The sequence below is a fragment of the Diachasma alloeum genome, unplaced genomic scaffold (genome assembly GCF_001412515.2).
Source record: "Diachasma alloeum isolate Michigan unplaced genomic scaffold, Dall2.0 Dall_scaffold_00363, whole genome shotgun sequence".
Taxonomy (NCBI): domain Eukaryota; kingdom Metazoa; phylum Arthropoda; class Insecta; order Hymenoptera; family Braconidae; genus Diachasma; species Diachasma alloeum.
In genome coordinates this window covers 286,747-308,008 of record NW_021680502.1, presented here as the reverse complement: position 1 = coordinate 308,008, position 21,262 = coordinate 286,747, and the positions used below count along the sequence as shown (strand labels likewise).

General features: G+C 38.7%; 1 protein-coding gene across 2 annotated transcripts in view; it reads left to right on the top strand.

The window, feature by feature from the left end:
• Positions 1-20,864, top strand: part of LOC107041365 (mitogen-activated protein kinase-binding protein 1) — a 210,334-nt gene extending 189,470 nt beyond the window's left edge. The window contains exons 6-15 of one of the 2 annotated variants that reach the window (XM_015261885.1): positions 9,698-10,149; positions 10,235-10,376; positions 10,807-10,903; positions 13,513-13,650; positions 13,801-13,949; positions 14,020-14,227; positions 14,317-14,440; positions 16,881-17,062; positions 17,182-17,202; positions 20,359-20,864. In XM_015261885.1, coding sequence (XP_015117371.1) covers positions 9,698-10,149; positions 10,235-10,376; positions 10,807-10,903; positions 13,513-13,650; positions 13,801-13,949; positions 14,020-14,227; positions 14,317-14,440; positions 16,881-17,062; positions 17,182-17,202; positions 20,359-20,738 — 1,893 coding nt within the window. In that variant the 3' untranslated portion in view covers positions 20,739-20,864. The remainder of the gene's footprint in view (positions 1-9,697; positions 10,150-10,234; positions 10,377-10,806; positions 10,904-13,512; positions 13,651-13,800; positions 13,950-14,019; positions 14,228-14,316; positions 14,441-16,880; positions 17,063-17,181; positions 17,203-20,358) is intronic. The other variant, XM_029126324.1, reaches the window with a different exon arrangement.
• The last annotated feature ends 398 nt before the right edge of the window (positions 20,865-21,262 follow it).

Here is a 21,262-nt window from a genome sequence, read left to right as displayed (position 1 = left end):
ATATATATATATATATATATATATATATATATATATATATATATATATATATATTTTTTTTTTACATGTACATGAAAAATTCTTTATAAATTCTTTTACTCTACTTCGCTATTCATTTCAATCATTAGTCGAATTCTCTTTGATTCATTATTAATATTTATAAGATATTCATGAGAAAATGAAATTTAATGAATTCCATTTCTTTATTTCAACAAATGAATAGATCAGCACGCGCATAGATCTTGTAAGTTAAAATTTGGCATGATTATAGCTCTTACAATACTGTGGGTTGGTATTTTGGATGGGCGCAATCGGTGCAGTGGTTTTGGAGATATTCAGCTTTTGGTATAACTCCATTTTGAATGGAATTTTTTTCCGATGATTTTCAAACCTCAAATAATAAGTTAGATATCAATGGAGTTCGTAAAGGATGGTAGGGGTAACTAAAATACCATAATAAACTAATATCTATGAGTGATTACGCAGTGCAAATAAAGGCAAAGGAGTGATGGTTTCATACAAACAAACAGAATTAATGTAGTTGCGCATGTATGCCTATTTTAGAAATATGGAATTGATAGGGATCCATTCGGAAGCTTTCTACCAATGTAATTGGTAGAAATAAAAGGAAGAGAGAGGCCAATAGGACAAAAAATAACGGTCGCATGCCTTCTGTCGGACAGGATCGAACCCCTGCTTGTTTTATTAATGTTCATTATACCTCAAAGAATAAAGTTAAGCATTCGTTTTACTTTATTCGCAATAGATCATGAACAAATGAATTTTGAATTTCATAAATTTCGAAACTGTTAGGATAAAATGAAAAAATTTGAATAAAAAGGTGAACAAAAAATGAAATAAAAAAAAGTGAATGACCATTATGACAAAAGAGTTAAAAATTGAAGTGAAGAGAAATTATTAACAAATAAAGATTTTAAAGTAATTTCGGAAACTAATTTAGGAGCCTCGGAAGAGTCGACTTTATCTGATCAGGTCTTCCCCAAACCTTTGGCAAATGCGGTATAGGAGGTTGGAGAAAATTTGGTTGGGGGGGGCACAAATTATAAAAATAGGGAGAATTATCCGAGAGTAAAAAAAATTTCAGAAGCATATCATCAATGTATTGATGGCAAACAAAGCATCAAAACAACACTCAGTAACATGCTGACCATTACATGCTTGCTGCCCCCGGCTTATTTTATCTGGACACAGATATTGTGAATAATTGAAACGTTTTCTTTGTCAAATCAGCATAAAACATGAAAATCAGCTAATGATTTATTATCACTCAAGACAGTTAAATGTGAAGTAACTGGTTTGAAAAGATTCAAATCGAACATATCCAGTTATACACTATATTTTTTCTAAGTTTTTCAATTACCAACAAATAAAGCTCTTATAAATATATTTTCCGTACTGATCTTCACTTTTCCTAGTCCAGGGATTGATATTGACCCTTCGCTGAACTGGTAAAAGTAAAAATCACTACGGAAAAATATCGTTCGTGTCGGAGGGGTTTTCGACGAGTGTGATTGGCACGCCGAGCCGAAGGCGAGGCTAACCTCACACTCGTCAACAACCCCAGTGAAACTCGACGCGAAATATACTATTCCATTGTATAATTAGAGAAATAATCATTTTTCACTCAAAAAACCATACTGAAGATAAATAATAGAAGATGTAATGAGTCCAACATTCACCATTCGCTAATATTGACTTAAATATTCACTTATTTATGGGATAATTGCATGAATAATAGCGATTTCCCGTCATTTTTAATACTTGTCTCATTGAAAAAATCAACCGCCGAACGACGGCGAAAGGCAAACTCTAATTCACGCAAAAATTCTTCTTATTTTATTGAAAAAAAAAACACGTTTTCTGGTATAAACCCCGTTTAACCGAAAATAATGCTGTGTATGATGGCTCATTTCGAATGTGTTTTCATTTTATTTAAGCGTGCCAAAGTACGATTTGATAGCCTAAAACCCCGCTGAGGTATTGGGGCCAATATGAAAAAAAAAAAAATTGACAACAAATGGAAATTTTCAACTCCCATGAATATTAATATTTTTCAATTTTTTTTCAAATTTTTGTCCAATTTCCATCTTTTCGAAAAAAAATTGAGACGAAACTCCCTAGCATCGCCTCTTTTAGCCTGTTAATTTGGCGTGGATCTGCTTTTAAATAACTGCTTCAATTATATAGAATAAATAGTGCATTCATTAGAAATAGATAATCAATTGAAAATAAATAAATAATTTATTTGATTCAAACAGAGACTCATTACACATCAATAAAGTCTCTTCCTTCGCCATCTAAACAATGATTCCTTTTGTAACTAATGTATAAAGAACACATTTGTTTGCATTTATAAAACTATTCATTTGATATGAATAAAAATCCAACTGAAAATTTAATTTAAGTTTTAATAGACTTTATTAGGAGCTCTCTGAATAGAACCATTATTGCATTCAAAAACACAATTTCTCTTTTCGATGGTTCTTACAACAAGACCATTCGTGTTCTTGAATTACTGATATTTCTGTGCCTAACATTGATCTCCTCATGTATCATTCCTTGATGGTATTTAATTATTTAGAATAATTTCATTATGGGTTATATGATATTTTACGTAAAATAGGAAGCTCTACTATGTAACATAGTAAGCATTACAGTGGGACCTCCGTAACTGCTCACCTACGTAAGTGCCCGCTGTCCCACCACACGCGGGCAAGTGTTCCCCCACCATTACAATTCCCCTTTATGCCCGTTCTCTTTCTAACGTCTTTCGCTCTCTATCTACAATGCGAGTACTGTGAAACTACACGCATCTCCTTCTAACTCAGCGCTCTCGCTCTTTCGCTGGGGAAGAAGGGTCCTTTCATAAGTAGAAATTCCGAGAACCCAAACCCCGGGAGGCGTGCAGTTATGGAGGTTGTACTATGTACTATATAAATTATTGCTATGGTCATAGTACCTATTACCATTGAGAAGATTATTATGCCCCACAATAACGATTACAATGTTCCATGGTAGCCATTATCATGTCCATAGTAATGCTTACAAAACTTTGGTAACATTTACTACATGTACGCCACTCGTCATGGCGCCGCCATAAATACCGTTGTCCGCGGCCATGGGCATGGCCATGAAATCTCTATTGTCTTTGAAGGCGATTTGGGGGTCCATGGCCACCTTCCATGTCCCCAAATCTCAGGGGTTCCACGGCCTCGTTACTGGGCCAACATTTATTGAGGTTGGTGGGGTGATCACAAGAGTCAGACGGGACAGGTAAACGTAGTTATGGTAAGGGTCTAATTGCGGTGATGAATTGAGTAATCGCAAGGGTCAAACGAGAGAATCCCGCGTAGCTATCGCAAGGGTCTGATAGGAGACATGAATTGAGAAATTGTAACGGTCAAACGGATGAGACCAACGTAGTTATCGCAAGGGTTCAATTTGAGTGAAGAATTGAGTAATCGCAAGGGTTGAATGAAAGAGGCGACCGTAGTTATCGTTAGTCTTTGCGATAACTACGTTCGTATTTCTCATTCAATCCTTACGATTATTCAATTCATCACTCCAATGAGACCCTTACGATAACTGCGTTTGCCTCTCCCGTCTGACCTTTGTGATCACAAAACCCCTCTCAATAAATGTTGCCAAGGACCCTCAAATCCCCTTCAAAGGCCATGGGGATTTCATGAACATGTCCATGGCCGCGGACACCGGTATCCCACGTAGGAAAAAACGAACGGGCCAAGCTCGGTCCAAGCCCGGCGACCGGGCTGCCGAATTTCGGGGCCCGTTCCTCATCCAAAAGACCATGGCCGCGGCCATAAACATTTTTGTACGTGCATGGGATCGAACCCAAGCACTCGTGACTACTAATACGACGCCCTAACTACGCAATTAATATTCTACCCTAACTAGCCTACCGCGCAATTGGCAAAATCTCTACTTCAAATCGTCCATATTAATACTACCTCGGTTTTTTTCGACTTGAACGTTTTATTATTCATTATGATGGCTTCTGGATGGATGCCGCGTCTAGATTCAGCTTTTTGCCAACGTTTCGCAAACATTTCAGTCTGCATCATCAGGGCTAGGTGGCTCCGATACTGAAGCTTCCCGTTGTAAGGAAGTCCTTATATCCCCCTGACCCCTGGAGGGGGTAGGTAGAGTGGTGGGGGGTATCCCAGCCAATCAAGATGTTTTTAATTGATCAGCTGGTCAATTAAAAAACCGGGAGGACGGTGTGCCAAATTGGATTGGTTTGGTATCCTCGATCCCTATTGAGATTGTTCGGATGTTTTTGGATCTCGAGACCTTCGCGATGTTTTCTGACGAAATATCCTTGTGAGCTGGCAAGCATTTCTGTCTTGTCATATTGGATAGAGTGTCCAGTGTCCATTCAATGTTCAGCCAGGGCAGATTGCGAGATATGGCCATTTTTTGCANCAAGGACCCTCAAATCCCCTTCAAAGGCCATGGGGATTTCATGAACATGTCCATGGCCGCGGACACCGGTATCCCACGTAGGAAAAAACGAACGGGCCAAGCTCGGTCCAAGCCCGGCGACCGGGCTGCCGAATTTCGGGGCCCGTTCCTCATCCAAAAGACCATGGCCGCGGCCATAAACATTTTTGTACGTGCATGGGATCGAACCCAAGCACTCGTGACTACTAATACGACGCCCTAACTACGCAATTAATATTCTACCCTAACTAGCCTACCGCGCAATTGGCAAAATCTCTACTTCAAATCGTCCATATTAATACTACCTCGGTTTTTTTCGACTTGAACGTTTTATTATTCATTATGATGGCTTCTGGATGGATGCCGCGTCTAGATTCAGCTTTTTGCCAACGTTTCGCAAACATTTCAGTCTGCATCATCAGGGCTAGGTGGCTCCGATACTGAAGCTTCCCGTTGTAAGGAAGTCCTTATATCCCCCTGACCCCTGGAGGGGGTAGGTAGAGTGGTGGGGGGTATCCCAGCCAATCAAGATGTTTTTAATTGATCAGCTGGTCAATTAAAAAACCGGGAGGACGGTGTGCCAAATTGGATTGGTTTGGTATCCTCGATCCCTATTGAGATTGTTCGGATGTTTTTGGATCTCGAGACCTTCGCGATGTTTTCTGACGAAATATCCTTGTGAGCTGGCAAGCATTTCTGTCTTGTCATATTGGATAGAGTGTCCAGTGTCCATTCAATGTTCAGCCAGGGCAGATTGCGAGATATGGCCATTTTTTGCACACCGTTGATGTTCTTTGATCCGTGTACTGATCCTCCTCCCAGTTTCACCAATGTACACTTTTCCAGGAGAGCAAGGGATTTTGTACACCCCTGGAAGACTAAGTGGTGGTTTCCGATCATCAGTATTGGGGAGGGAGCATTTGTCCAATTTTCGTTGGTGGTTTGAAAATAGTCCTGATGTCATGCTTCTGTAGTACCTTGCTAATGCGATCGGGCGTACCTTGAAGATACAGGAGAACAACCCCTTTCTGATGGTCTACTTTATCAGCAGGTTCACTCTCAGCTGAGTGCTTGTTTTTCAGCCTGTGGAAAACACGGTGGACTTGTTTGCTCTGGTATCCATTGTTCTTCAATGTTTCCACTTATTTCCAATTCCAAGGGGAGTTCTATGAAGAAACATTCGGAGCAGCAATGGGTTCACCCATTTCTCTCATCATAGCAAACATTTTTATGGAAGATTTCGAAAACAAAGTTCTTAAATCAGCTCCTCTGTTTGATTCAGGTATGTCGACTACACTTTCGTCTTCTGGAAACATGGAGCAGACACGTTGCCTCAGTTCCTGAATTTTATCAACTCACAATATCCGAGCATAAAATTCACTATGGAGTTCAACACCTGGATAAAGTATTGAATAATAATGGATACCAGAGCAAACAAGTCCACCGTATTTTGCACAGGCTGAAAAACAAGTACTCAGCTGAGAGTGAACCTGATAAACTAGAACATCAGAAAACGGTTGTTCTCCCGTATCTTCAAGGTACGACCGATCGCATTAGCAAGGTACTACAGAAGCATGACATCACGACAATTTTCAAACCACCAACGAAAATTGGATAAATGCTCTCCAGTACTAAGGATCGGAGACCACCACTTAGTCTCCCAGGGGTGTGCAAAATCCCTTGCTCTTGTGAAAAGTGTACATTGATGAAACCGGGAGGAGGATCAGTACACGGATCAAAGAACATCAACGGTGTGTAAAAAATGGCCATATCTCGCAATCTGCACTGGCTGAACATTGGATGGACACTGGACACTATCCAATATGACAAAACAGAAATGCTTGCCAGCTCACAAGGATATTTCGTCAGAAAACATCGCGAAGGTCTCCAGATCCAAAAAGATCCGAACAATGTCAATAGGGATCGAGGATACCAAACCAATCCAATTTGGCACACCGTCCTCCGGGTTTTTTAATTGACCAGCTGATCAATTAAAAACATCTTGATTGGCTGGGATACCCCCCACCACTCTACCTACCCCCTCCAGGGGTCAGGGGAGATATAAGGACTTCCTTACAACAGGGAGCTTCAGTATCGGAGCAACCTAGCCCTGATGATGCAGACTGAAATGTTTGCGAAACGTCGGCAAAAAGCTGAACCTAGACGCGGCATCCATCCGGAAGCCATCATAATGAATAATAATATTGGCCGCGAAAGCCTCAAAACTCAAATTAAACGTTTTATTATTCAGTTGATAGAGATATTAAGTGATTTAATTCTAGTTTACTAGGTAAATTATTAGGTGTGTGACTTAATTTTTACAGATTTTTCAATAAATTTATTTAATACTAGGGGGCTACGCCCCCTGATCGCTCCGCTCGCCAACCCCGAGGGGGGGCTTCGCCCCCCCCCCGCTCGCTTCGCTCGCTTCCCCCTCTCGGTGTGACCGAGTGGGTGTGACCGGGAGAGTTTTTCCGATAGCTCTATACATACTTTACCATAAGAGACCACATACGTAGAATTCCCCTTCCCCCATATATGGGCACCGCCCCATATATGGGCACCCCCCAAAATATGGGCACCCCCCATATATAGGCATCCACCCATATATGGGCAGCCCCGTTAGAACTCCCATGACCCTTACCACCCCTATGACCCTCGTGACCCTTAGCACCCCTATGACCCTCGTGACCCTCAGCGCTCCTATGACCCTTGTGACCCTTAGCAATCCTATGACTCTCGTGATCCTTAGCGCCTCTATGACATTTAAAACCCCTATGACCCTCGTGACCTTCAAGACCCTCGTGACCCTTATGACCCTTAGCTCCTCTATGCCCCTTATGACCCTTAACACCTCTATGACGCTTAGCACTTCTCTGACCCTCGTGATCCTTATGTCCCTTAGCACCTCTATGATCCTTGTGATTCTTATGACTCTTAGCTCCTCTATGACCCTTATGACGCTTAGCACCTCTATGACCTTCGTGACCCTTAAGACCCTTCGTACATCTCTGACTCTCGTGGCCCTCATAACTCTTAGCCCCTCTATGACCCTTATGACCCTTAGCACCCCTTAGGGCCCCTATGACCCTGGAGACCCTTGAGACTCTCCAGGGATGGGGTCGTCTCCTGAATTTTTAAATTTCCTTTGTTTTATTATATAGAGAGAGAGATAAAAAAATAAAGAACAACGAACTCAATCTTGGAAATATTGTCCATCGTTTTCTATGACCTTGCGCCGTCTCTCAGGTAACATTCGAATGCCGTCGCGAAAGAAACTTGCAGGCTTCGAGGCAATAAAGTCAGCGACGATTTTACGCACATCGTCCAGCATTTTAAACTGTTTATCCACTAAGGCGTGTTGCATGGACCGGAACAAGTGATAGTCGGATGTGGCCAAGTCTGGTGAATATGCCTCGTGCGGATGAACTTCCCATCACAGAAGTTTAAGAGTGTCTTCTGAGTCGCGCGAGCAACGTGAGGTCGAGCATTGTCATACAGCAGTATGACTTGCCTGCTTCTTTGCCCAGTAAATGGCCTTTCCCGATCAAGTTCTTCGCTCAGTTTGTTCAATTATCGGCTGTAGCATTCCGCAATCACCGTCTGACCTGTTTCCAGGAGTTTATAATAAAGCACACCCTTCATGTCCCACCAGATACACAGGAGAATCTTCGTTAAGTGGATGTTCTGTTTCGGCGTCGATGTAATGGATTGTCCAGGATCTAACTACGACTTTTTACGTTTGGGATTCTCGTAAAAATATACTTTTCATCACCCGTTACAATTCTCCATAAGAAGTCCTTTTTTTGTTGCCGGGCAAGCAGTGAAAGGCACGTGTTCATACGTTGAGCTAGGCTGTGTTCGGTCAACACATGTGGGACCCACCTTCCAAGTTTTTGGATTTTTCCCATTTGGCGCAAACGCCTAGAAATAGCTGTTCGGGTGACTCCTAACTGAGCTGCAAGCTCTTGTTGCATTTGCGTTGAGTCTTCATCCAGTAGAGCTTGCAATTCCGCATCTGTAAACTTTCGAGGCTGTCCAGGACGCAGCTGGTCACTCAGATCGAAATCACCACTTCTAAAACGTTTGTACCAATAATTACACGTTTCATAAGATATAACGTCGGCACCAAGAACACTACATATTAATTCCCGTGCTTCGGAAGCATTTTTTCCTTTTTGGAATTCGTATAAAATGCAGTGCCGAATGTGCTGTTGATCAGTTGCCAACTCTGCTATTCTGAAAGGTTATGTAACTTACATAGACTTGTCGTTCCGTGCTCTGAAACCTTTTGTCCGATCCTTTCGAAACCAGAAAAGACCGCGAATATATTTCTATTTTAAATATAATTTTAAGCTCGAAGAAAAAATCTGTAAAAATTAAGACACCTAATGATTCGATAATGAATAACAATAATAATAATAACTATTCATAATAATCATAATCATAACAATGATAAGTAATTTTGAATGACGATTCTTTTTTTTTTCATGATAGTTAGCGAATAGCATGTGACTTCAATACCTACAATGCCACCATTTTATTTTTACGATTATACCCTCAAAATTTTACTTATGATTTTTTCGCCACTTTCCAGTATTGCAATTTAATCCTTACAATTTTACTCTTCAGATTTTACCCTTATGATTCCATTCTCATCATCTCAGCCTTCCGACTTAACCCATACCCCAAGGGCTGGATCCCAATGACCGAACTCCGGGCCACCGCTGGCTGGGGCTTGGTTACGCGCCCTTTCCCCGAGACTCAAGTCCTGGTCTCCAGGAATGGCCGAACCTCAGTTCAAGCTTGGGCATCCAGATTTGGCAAGCCCAGGCTTGCGCCAGACTTGGCCCTTTTTTCGAACACTGGCATTTCCTACATGGGATCTATGGCCGCGCTATGGCGAGTGGCGTACGTGTGTGTTCGGATTCCGACATAGCAATCTTTACTATTTTATTTTCTCCGAGTAGAATCACCATTCTGGGCCATTTCAATATCGACTCCTCATCGTTATGTATTTTCAGAAATCGTTAGTTTTTTTAAAAAAATTATGCCACTATTAAATGAAAATCATTAGGTTATTCTTTACAATTTTATAACTGTTTCATCATCTTATTAAAAAAAAATCTACTATTCACAAAATCCAATCCCTAAAAAATTATTCAATGAAGAATTGCTCATTCTAAATGAAATCCGTTCTCTATGATGAAACTAGGACCATGAGAGTACAGAACACGATGGTGATGTAGAAGATTATTCCGAGGGTGAAAATGGAACGACGAGTTCCGAAAAATCACATCATCATCTGATGTATTATCCACCGACAGAAGATATTGTTTCAAACCAGTTTAAAGTCAATGCCATGGATGTAGAAGAGCTTCGACGATCTCAAAGGCGGAATAAGAAAATACGGACAACTGAAACTGGACGTAATGAATTGGCTTCAGGAAGTCAAGATGATTCAGACTCCGAGGGCGGCGTTTCAACTCCTAGTGCAGAACGTAATCCACTTTCACTGTTGTCCGAAACTAGTTCAGAAGGTTTCGATCAACTTGCTAATCAGAGCCATCGCGAAAAGTATTTGAAGAATGCTTTTGAGTCGCTTAGTGGAGCTGATGAACCTACAAATCGGAAGAATACTAGTATTAGTGCACAATTTCATGGAAGGTAAAAAAAGAATGAATTACTGATCATTTTCAATGAACCCAATGGAGATCAGTTGTTTAAAAAAAAAATTCCCTCTTCTTTTCAGGAATAGTGGTGGAGATGGCATTCATAGCCGCAACACACCGAAGATAAATATTCCAAACAATCCAAAGAAGGACGCCAATGTAACGAAAAATCGCGAAGAACTCAAGAGACGCATTGAAGAGACTCGAAAGAAATTACAAAGTGTACGTAAATTTATTATCTTAATTTCTTAACATAAGCTTCTTTCAATTTTACTGGTCTTGAAATCAACATGAGGTGACCGATTCTGCACTGAATAGAAAGACATAGGACATTTTATAGCACATTAAGGGTTTAATTGAAAAATATAGATTCTTTATGGAGCTCACTGAAACTCCATTTTTGCTACATAATTAAATGCTCATTGAACTTCCATATGTTATAAATTGTTTGTCCTTTTGTGGAACAAACTAGCATGATTTGAAAATTCTCCATTGATTGTAATTGAAAGATTGTTTATTAATCCACCTCTGCCTGTTGTTTAGATTTGTTACCATCACAGGCACTTGAATAGAAAAATAATCCTTGAAAACTTTGATTCATTTTTGGAAATAAATTTAAATGAATACATCATTATTGTTCTATCATGAATAGGTCGGCTACAAGTCATCATTAAAATCAAGTCAAAGTATTTCGGATCTAAGTAATCACATACCACATCGCCATCATCGTCAGAACCGGATCGGAACAGGTAACCTTTCGTCAGGCCATGCACTTCGTTATGCAATACCGACTAATCCCATTAAACCACAACTGCAGAATCAAAGTATTCAACTAAAACCTGAACTATATACTAACAATATAAATTCGACTCCCTATAAAATTCATGAGCCAATTCAAAAGATCATCCCAAAAAGCCAAACTATGTCAAGTATAAATGAACAGATATGTACAAATCGAAATCGTCCACTCACGCTGACACTGAAGAAAACCGAAAAGTATCAATTATCTTTGAATAAACCTAATCAATCACTCCCGGACTCACCAGTTTGTGAGGAATTGAAGATATTGAAGAAAAAGAGTACAAACAGTGCAAAAAGTTTCGCAAAATTTTCTCAACAACGAAGATCTTGTAGCTACTTTATTGGTCTCAACGATGATTCTGAAAATTTTGAAAAAATTACCAAGTCATTCGAAAGTTTACCAGCCATGAACGAGCAAATATCCAGTGCTGAGAATGATGACGGTAATTTTAGTGATGATTCATTAGAAAGTGAATATACAAAACCTCCTAGAAGATGTATCAGTGAATATCAAATAAATGTGAATACGGATTCTCAAGTTGATACCCAAAATTGTCGAAATTTGATGAAAAAGAAATTGACTGAATCTCAAGAGAGCATTTTATCTGATGCATCTACTGAAGAATTTGATTGTATTCAATATGAAAATGGCAGGCATTCAAGTGCTAGTTTTTTCCTTTCACGTAAAAAAATGCATGGTGCACGAAGCCAAGAGAGTATTCTGACAGACGAGGATTATCAAACGTTTCCATTACACGAGAATGAGGATCACAGAAGTACTGAAAGTGTATTATCAGAGGATTCTGATTCGCTCGTTAAGTCAGCACCACTTGAGATGCTATTCGATTCTCATTATAAAAGGAAACGACAAAATTCGGAAACATATAACGCAAATCCCAAGTATCGAACTGAAACTAGTGAAGAAGCTGGAAATCAGAATTCACAAATGCCAGTCTCAAATCGTTCAGTTTTTAGATCAAAATCACTTCAGGATACAAGATTGAACACTGTAAAATCTCCCATTAATTATACTGAGGAAAATTTTAGGCCTAATCAAACGTGTATCTATTATGAATTTAATGTTGATAACACAAATGAATATGATACAATCACAAGAAACTCCAGATTAGAAATTGGACGGAGTCATAGCCTTCGAATTCCTAAAGCACCGCAATCTACTTTAATACTTGATAATTTTGTACCTCATAAACCACCGAAACCCACGCGAACTTTGTCAAGAGCCCAAAGTTTGAAAAATCGCACAAGGCCCACTTGGACAAGATATAACATTGATGGCTACTCAAAGCCATTGACTAAGTTAGATTTCACGCAAAATAATGATGATATAGAAGCTCCAAAAGATGCGGTGAAGAGAAATAAAGAAGATTTACAAAAAACCTTTCAAGAGATTCAAGCTTCTACGCACGTTACGAATATTGGCTTTGTTTCGACGAAGATTAACAGTTCGGATCAACTTATCATTGATAGAATGGAACGACAATTTGAACGATTTGAAAGCCAAGTGCCCACAAAAGATACCGAAAATTATGATTCCTTGGAAGCAAATGGGACCTCCTCAGCTGATGTGTCTACATCAGATTCACAAACTCCGGATTCAAATGGTGATACTGAAAAAAAAAATAGAGATCTTAATAAAAATATGGATATAAGGATTACGCGTGCTATTGAAGGAACAGTCAAACTTTTATCGAAAGAATTTGAAAGTTTAGTACGTCGAGAACAGTATTTTTCGAATAACAAAAAGTCATGGCATATTCAGTCAAAGGAACATGAGTATTCCACTAGAATGGAAAATGAGAGAGGCGCAGGCTTCATTTTGAAGCAAGAAAATCGACGTAGTTCTGGGGGTGAAGACAGTGATTGTGCAATAGATAAGTCAATGTTGGAATCAGGCTCATCGACTACAGGCTCAAGTTGCACTAATTCACCTAAAAGAGTCTGGCCACCGGCATCAAGATGCCAATTGAAGTGCACTAACGCACTGCTACCTCTAAGTTATAGTATTCTACAACCTAAGCATCATTTTGCCACAGGTATTAATTACAACCAAATAATATCGATGTCTGAAATACTTTAATTTTCAACATTTTGATGTTGTAAAGTATCGTTTGTACAAAATTGCACGTGGCTTAGTACTAGATGAGCAATTGAGTATTCATAAGAAATGAAGATTATTCTCATATATGGCTGCAGTGAGACGCAGGAAAATTATTGCACAACGAGAAATTGTTGGAAGAATTCGTACACACTATTGGATTGGCTTTTTATTCTCATACAGCATGAGCATATTTATTATTATTCATCTTGATCCTCATGTTTATGAGTGTGAATTTACACAATTTTTCTCGCTATTGAAATGAAAGAACATGACCGGAAGTTTTCTTGAAAGACGAAAAAACGCAAGTTCCTTCATAGAAATTTGGACCCGTTCAGTTCTTTCAATCCTAGTCAAAAATCATTCCCAGGTTTCTTTTACTAACACTTCTAGTTCTAAAGTGTAAAGAGTAGTAGCATGTGCCTTGCGTGTTGTCGACAGTTATGGGAGCAAGATGTGATACTTCAACTAATATCAACAACGACGATGGCGAAGAGAGCAGTGGTATGAGACGGGCCTGTTCCTTGAGTGATTTGTCTGCCAACCCGTCCAACAGGTTACTGCATGCTCCGATACGAGGTATCAGTTTGTTTCTCATTTCTTTGGCACCTTTTTCTTTCATAAATTATTATAAATATCTCTTTCTGTCATTACCATGATTCTATGATTACAAACTTAAGAATCAATTATCTACCTTATTATCGAAACATTAATGGAGAAAAATTACAGTTTCAGGTAAAACATCAATTAAGAATTCGAGTCAGTTAAAAAATTCTTCTGGAAGTGGTACTTCTGGATCAATGCCTTCTCGATATGGATCAAGTAAAATACATTCAAATCATATGACGCGAAGTAGCAGTGTTGGAGTTTTAAATCAAGTAAGTTCATTTCCGAAATTGCTTGTCTTGGAAACATAAAAAGAATTAACAGTTATCTTTGTTGTAATAGCAAAGTGATTCTGAATCGGATGCCGGCATGACGTCAGGTGGAAGACATTGGTCAAACCAAGCTCAGAGTAACCGCATAACTGGTTTGATGAGGCCCACAATCAGCTCTCAGAATAAGATTAATTATCAAACAAAGCATCATTCGAATCCGACCAATAATCTAACAATGGTATTGAGGAGACGTGGCATGCAAAGTTCTTACTCAAGTGGTAAACTTCGTACTCCTTGTTTTTCTTGCATTTATAGATATTTCATTGTTGAAATTCATCACAATATGCATTTTTTGCCATTCCCACAGTTAATCTAAGTCAAGTTGGCAATCAGGAGGATTCGAGTTCAGAAGATACTTCATCAAATGGTAATAGTGTAAAACCTATACTGCCTCCAAGACCAAAGAGCATCAACGTAGAACCTACTTCTAGGTGATTATCTTTTTTATTGTGATATTTAGAGAAGGACGCATTAATGTCTTCTCAACGACCAATACTAACTGAAAATAACAATTAATATGAAATTAAACAACTGATTAATTTGGTTTCGCACAGTGCTAAGTTTTTTTGCGAGTAGCACATATTTGTTCCGGTCCAACTCCTGCTATATTCTACTACAGTTCCAAAATGCTTAATCTCTCAAGCTCAGGATCCATACCACATCTAAACCCACGCGTTAATACACGTCTCTTTTTAAAGTTCAATATTTCAAAAAACAGAACTTTATGAGTTCGTATAAACACTGTTGTCAAGACCAGTCTCTTGGCTTCAATTATGTCTAATTTTTAACATCTTTGGTCTATTGAAAGTTAGTGGAGGAAAAGGGTCCCGTACTTGAGGGGTTAATAACCATTCTCGCGGTTTTGAGTTCCCTATGTTATTAAATAAAGTCACTGACAGTACCTTTATACCATCAACTTGTTTTTTCATACAAGTTGGATTGATATTACACCGTGATTGTTGCAGTATTATTAGGTGTATGACTTAATTCTCGGCCTTCTTTTGACAATTTTGACGTTTATTTATAAAAAAATGAATACAGATCTAATCTTGAAAATAATCGCCGTCACTTTGCATGCATTTCTCCCATCTATGGGGCAATTGTCGGATTCCAGCTCGGAAAAAAAGATGGTTTCGACTGGATAAAGTCATCAATGCTCTGCCGGACTTTTTCAGGAGATTGGAACTGGGTATCCACCAGGTGATGTTGTAGCGCCCGAAAAAGGTGATATTTAGAAGGGGCAAGGTCTGGAGAATACGCTGCATGTGGGAGAATTTTCCAGCCCAACGTGAAGATAACTTTCAGTGTTTCTTTTGCTGTATGTGGCCGCGCGTTGTCCTGCAGCAAAATTCCTTGCCTCGTACCACTACCAGTAAAAGGTCTCGTTTCCTCAATCGCATCAATCAATTTCACCAGTTGGTCCTGATAAAGCCTAGCAGTGACGGTTTCCCTCTGTTCGAGTATCTCATAATAGATTACACCTTTGGAATCCCTCTAAATACACAACAACAATTTTTTCACGTGATTGTTCGGTTTTGCAGTACTCATTGACGGCTTCCCCGGATAAACCCACGACTTTCGCCTCTTCGGATTGTCGTAAAATATCCACTTTTCATCTCCAGTCACAATTTTATGTAAAAAGTCTTTTTGTTTGAATCTGGTCAGTAGGCACATGGCAATTTCACAACGTCGACTTTTGTTTTCTAAGGTAGGATGATGGGGCACCCAACAACCTTCCTTCTGTATCCTTCCAATTCTTTTTAAACGCCTCGGAATAGCTGATTGAGTCACTCCGAGAGTATCAGCAAACTCCTGTTGTGTTTGACAGGGATTTTTATTGAGGCTGTTCAACTCCTCGTCCTCAACTTTTTTGGGTGCCCAGGACGTTCTTCATCCTGGAGATCAAAATTTCTATCCCGAAATTTTTAAACCACTTTTTACATGTGCTATAAGATACAGTAGTTTTTCCTAGTTGGAAGGTGAAAAGAAGGGAGTGCCTCAAGTGCTGCTGCTCGAACGACATTTTTATTTACTGTGTTTTTTGAGGTTGTGTCAATTGGACTACAATCGGACTTGAGTGGTTGGATAGCTTACAGATGGCGCTTCAAACGCCCTTTATTGCGGGAAATTTTTTTAATTCAAATAGGTATTCTAATCAACTTAATTTAAGGGCCGAGAATGAAGTCATACACCTAATAGATTTTTTTACTCGTTTTCGGCCAGGAAAAATGGACCAACTAAAACCAACTAAATGAATAAATATAAAATAAATAAAAGTCAATGGACTAAGAGCAATACATGGTGATTGTTTTATAGAAATTTTCCGCTATAAATTTAATGTATCGATTTTTCCTGATTTTCCCTGAGATTTTGGAATAGTGGAAAGACATCGAAAAATTTATGTCCAGGAATGTATGGCCTGTGTTTGACCTAGCAGATATTTTCTTTTTCTGTTTTCGGAAAACGTGCAGCGAAACCGCGCACTTTTGAATAGAAAATCGGCAAAAAATAACTGACAGAATTTCCTTTCAAATGGAATGCCAATACATTAAGATTGCCTCTAGAATTTTTTAATACATCGGGGAAAAGTCAAAAACAATGTATGCTGAATAATTTATGAGCGTTGTTTCATTAGTTCTGCTACTCCTAAACGGCGGAATGTGATCCATTTTGTCATGCTCTTTCTTAAAAAAAAGGAAGATTTTTGCAAAAATTGTTTCGAAAATTTCACACGGAACTAGGTTTTTCTCCACCATAATGCCAAATCATTCTTTCTTGTCCTTTTTACTTGAGTAAGCTCTCGCGAAGCTAAATAATTTATTGCGAATCGATAATTATTCCAATTTTTTAAATTCCAATCTTAATTGATAGTTTGAATCTTATTCCGACGATCCGGCGATCTGGGTCAAATACGGCGATAGCAAATGGCAAATCAATGAGTTCAATCGCTCAAGGTGGCCCAAGGCTCTGTAGTCGAAAGCAATTGGATCCCAGTCCACAAGAACTTCCTGTCAAAGATACTGATCATACCATCGACGTTGCTAGTGCTGAATGTGAGTAGTAACATTTGGAACAAAGCTTATTAATTAAGAACGGGAGCAGAAATTTTGTATTCTCCTCAACTGATAATTATTCATAACCGCACCACTAAAAATCATGTTTGCTGTTGCAGTGGACACTGATAGAAAACTAGGTAAACATCCTTTTCAGAATGCATAAATAGTAATTCTATATTCTGTTAATATTTCAAAATGTATTCAATGAAAGTTGCATGTAATCATGCTCGTGAATGCATGACGATTTAATGATTCCAAGCAATTGAAGCATTAATAAATACTCGTTTTTATCAGTAAGTCTTTGAATATTGTGCGTACTCTCGTAAGAAAGTCTTCATAAATGTATCTCGTCGACAATGCATGGACAGAATTATTTAATGGCTTATCATTAAATATGTATGAGGCTAGATTGTATTTTCATTAATGAGACTTCGAAAGTCTCATCGATCTAGAAATATTTGCCAACTCTTAATACCGGATGGTACATGTCAAACAAGTGAGCAATTGCTCTTTTTTCTTAACTTGGTGTACTCATTTGTGGAAATAAATTAGCAGTTTGCTTTCGAATGAATATTCCTGTTTAGATCAGGATCCTTGGGGAATATGATCCTTATGTCTAAAACTTATTTTTGACCCTCAGTTCTGGAGCCTTATTATAACTCGGTTAAGAAAGCGTTTAACCACATATTTTAGAACCCGAGTCGAACAATTTGTCGTTCCGAATCTTCCCTGTGTCGTCCAAGTCATTACGATATTTGAACATATCCTCGAGGACACGGGAAGACACAAAGAATAGTACACTCGTGGCATCGAGGCTAGCCATAAAAATTGAGACCACTGTAGTCATCCGAATGTCGTTCTGATGCTGTAGTTACTCAACACGTGAAGATTGAGGAAGACAGGAATCGTTCATGTTTATGGTGGTTGGAACGACTCCGATCGCTCGTTTGGTGTTCCAGTCTTCATTTTTGGGGGCATCAGTGAGTCTCTGTTCTTGTCTAATTTTTATGGCCGGGGCCCGAGGTTTCCAAAAAGAGGGGGTAGATCGCGCATTTTTTTTACGAAAAATCATTCATACATATGGATAAAAAATTTTCATTTATTAATTCAAGTAAGAATATCTACAAAAGTTATGAGATTATACAACTATAAACATATCAAATCATTTGTTTCGCTAGATGAATTTAGGTGTCCGTGCTTTGTCACTGGTTGAAACACCCCGCTTTTGTAATTCTTCACCCGATTCGTGAAAAAAAATTATTTACTGATGGAGTTACTTGCCACGATACGCCGTTTGTCTCTAAGTAAAAAGATGGAATCAGAGCAATCGTTTTTAAGGCGGAATCTACGTGAAATTTAAAAGTCTTCGGTTAATTAAAATAACTATCGAGCGACACTTGAATCAATATACTAGATTGTCACGATCATGAAGGTCAAATGGTGAGGCCGAATGGAGTGGTCACAACGTCACAAGGGTCAAACCGGAGAGAAGTGAAGTTATCACAAGCGTCCACCAGGAGACACGAGTGGAATGATGGCGAGGAGTGAAGTGGAGATAGTGGAGATGAGAGAAATGATTATAAGGATCAACCGGGAGAGATGAGTTGAGTGATAGCAAAGACGGAGATGCGCTGATGGTAGCGCCGTGTAGAGCGATCACAACGGCCCAACGGACAGGAAGAAAAGATCGCTCAGACGGGTGCGCGGTCGAAGGAAGGGGGCACGAGGCTTCGCCTCGGATTAGAATGTCCTGTTTTCCTCCCTTGGTGCACAATCTACTGTTGTAATATATCGAACATTCTAAGAATAGATAAATGAAATGAAAATTGTGCTTCAAGAACGATTGTGAAGATAAAATCATAAAAAATTCTCTTTCTCGTTCAAATGCGGAGATAACTCCATTAGTGTATCATTTTTCTCATTTTTAAAGATGTTCCATTATGTATCGAAAGTAGTTCCATAGATTTCCTGACGAACGAAAGACTTTCAAAATTCACCAATCTATCCATAAATAATCGACAAATATTATTAGTCTGATTTCATTCTTGCATTACCTTCTTTTGTGATGAACGTTTTCACCACTTCAGGCATTGGTCGTAGGAATTGGCCGTCCCCACTCCACTGCACAAATAGTGCGTTAGGCCGACTTTCATAAAAGAGGGTTACAATATATTTTTGCTTCCGAATGGATGTTTTGTAATCGTTCAAATTTAAGTTTCTGATTGTTTCTGTTAGGGTAACTAACTATAGTGTAACAGTCAGAATATGCGATTTTTAGATGGTGCTGGTACTGGTATGCGTGTGGTCTTTCCGAGGGTATTTCTTCATTTTTTTTCGAAATATTCTTAAAAATGACCAATAGAATTTCTTGATTTTTTTCATGAATATAGACATTAATAAGATCTCAAACGCTGCAGGCCTTCGGGCGATGGCCAGTCGCAAACTCCTTGCGGCAAATCACGTTAAAAATAAAAAAAATAACATCTCAAGCATTAATAAGATCTAAATCGTGAATAATCCGTGATTAAATTACGGTGACACGTATGAAAAAATCCTATAGGATTTTCCAGATAGGATTGCCTGTAGGATTTCTTATCAGGTTTTTCCTATTGTATTTCTTATAGGATGTCCTCTAGGATTTCATGTAGGATTTCCTATGAGATTTGCAACAGGATATCCTACAAAATTTAGGAGAATAAGGGTCACAATGAGGGTTAAAAATGGAGATCATGTGGCGGTCATGTATGGGTCATAAAGGGTCATATTAGAGTCGTTTAAGGGTAATATGGGGGTCATATGGGTTTATATAGGGGTTAAATTGGAGTCATGTGAGGGTCATATGAAGGTCATTTGATCCTTACATGATCCCCAAATGATTCTTATGACCATCATTCTGAACCTCATGACTCTACATTTCCGAGAAAATCTTATGGAAAATCTTCTAGAATATCGTATAGGAAATCCTATAGAATGTTTTCCTACGTGGATACACTGATTAAACCTTGATTGAACCTTATTTAAACCCGGAATGAAAACGGATTCGAGTTTTGAAATCGTCTGAATGTAGAATTATTGGTCAGACTGAAATAATACACAAAATTTTGATAATATTTCAATTGATGATAATGCTATGACACGAAAAAATAGAAGAAGGGAATAGTGAACTAAGAATTTAAAAAAGAGAACTCATTCGGAAGCATATTGCTAATTTATTAGTAGTAATAACTGTACTCATTTATAGAAAAATGCAATTGTTATTCATGGATGTTGTTAACCAACTGAAATTCTTTCAGTATCGCCATACCTCTGTAATACAATAGCAGACGAATTAACTCGTACTGCTGACAATGTTGTTCAACTCTACAAAAGATTAACGATGGATCATGCCGGAAACTCGTCAGGCGAAATTATTGATAGAGACACGATGTTACGTGGTTTAGAGTCGTCAGTCAACGAAGCAATGAGGACATTGCGCCTAGTTGCCGCTGAAGCGAGTAACAAAGATAACCAGATTGAAGCACAACTGCCAACAAGCGAAGCAACTGAAACCTTTCAGGAATTATTGACCGGTCAAGATCAAGGTAGAGTCGTTAACATGATGCAACAATATTCGGATATGCTATTGAGTATGATGCAACAGCGAATGGGTGGTGCACATTCCAATCACGCTTAAATGTTCATTACCTTCAGTAAAAGAAAAACATTATAGAGAAATTAAGATTATCCAAGATGGGATCGGATAATTTAATTGAGGAGCTTCCGCAGTAAGTATACTTGGTGAAAATTTCGAAATGGTATAAAGACGCAATATTTGGATCATATGTTGTTGAGCACATTCAAAAACTATACCTAAAATTTCAAGTACCTTCTCCACCCCATTTTCGAGATATACATCGTCAAAAATGGAAAAAACACAAAAATTGAATGTTTGGCGATGCATATCTCAAAAATGGGGTGGACCAGGGACTTGAAATTTTGGGAATATATTTTTAATGTGGTCAACAACATATGATCCAAATATTGCGTCTTTATACCATTTCGAAATTTTCACCAAGTATACTTACTGCGGAAGTACCTTAAGTAGTTGTTTGGGCCATGGAATTGGTGCCAAATGAAGTGAAACGAGTTTACTCCAATATCGCCGAAACTAACGAAGGAAATGGAACAAATCTCATCTTACATTAGAGCAAGGAATAG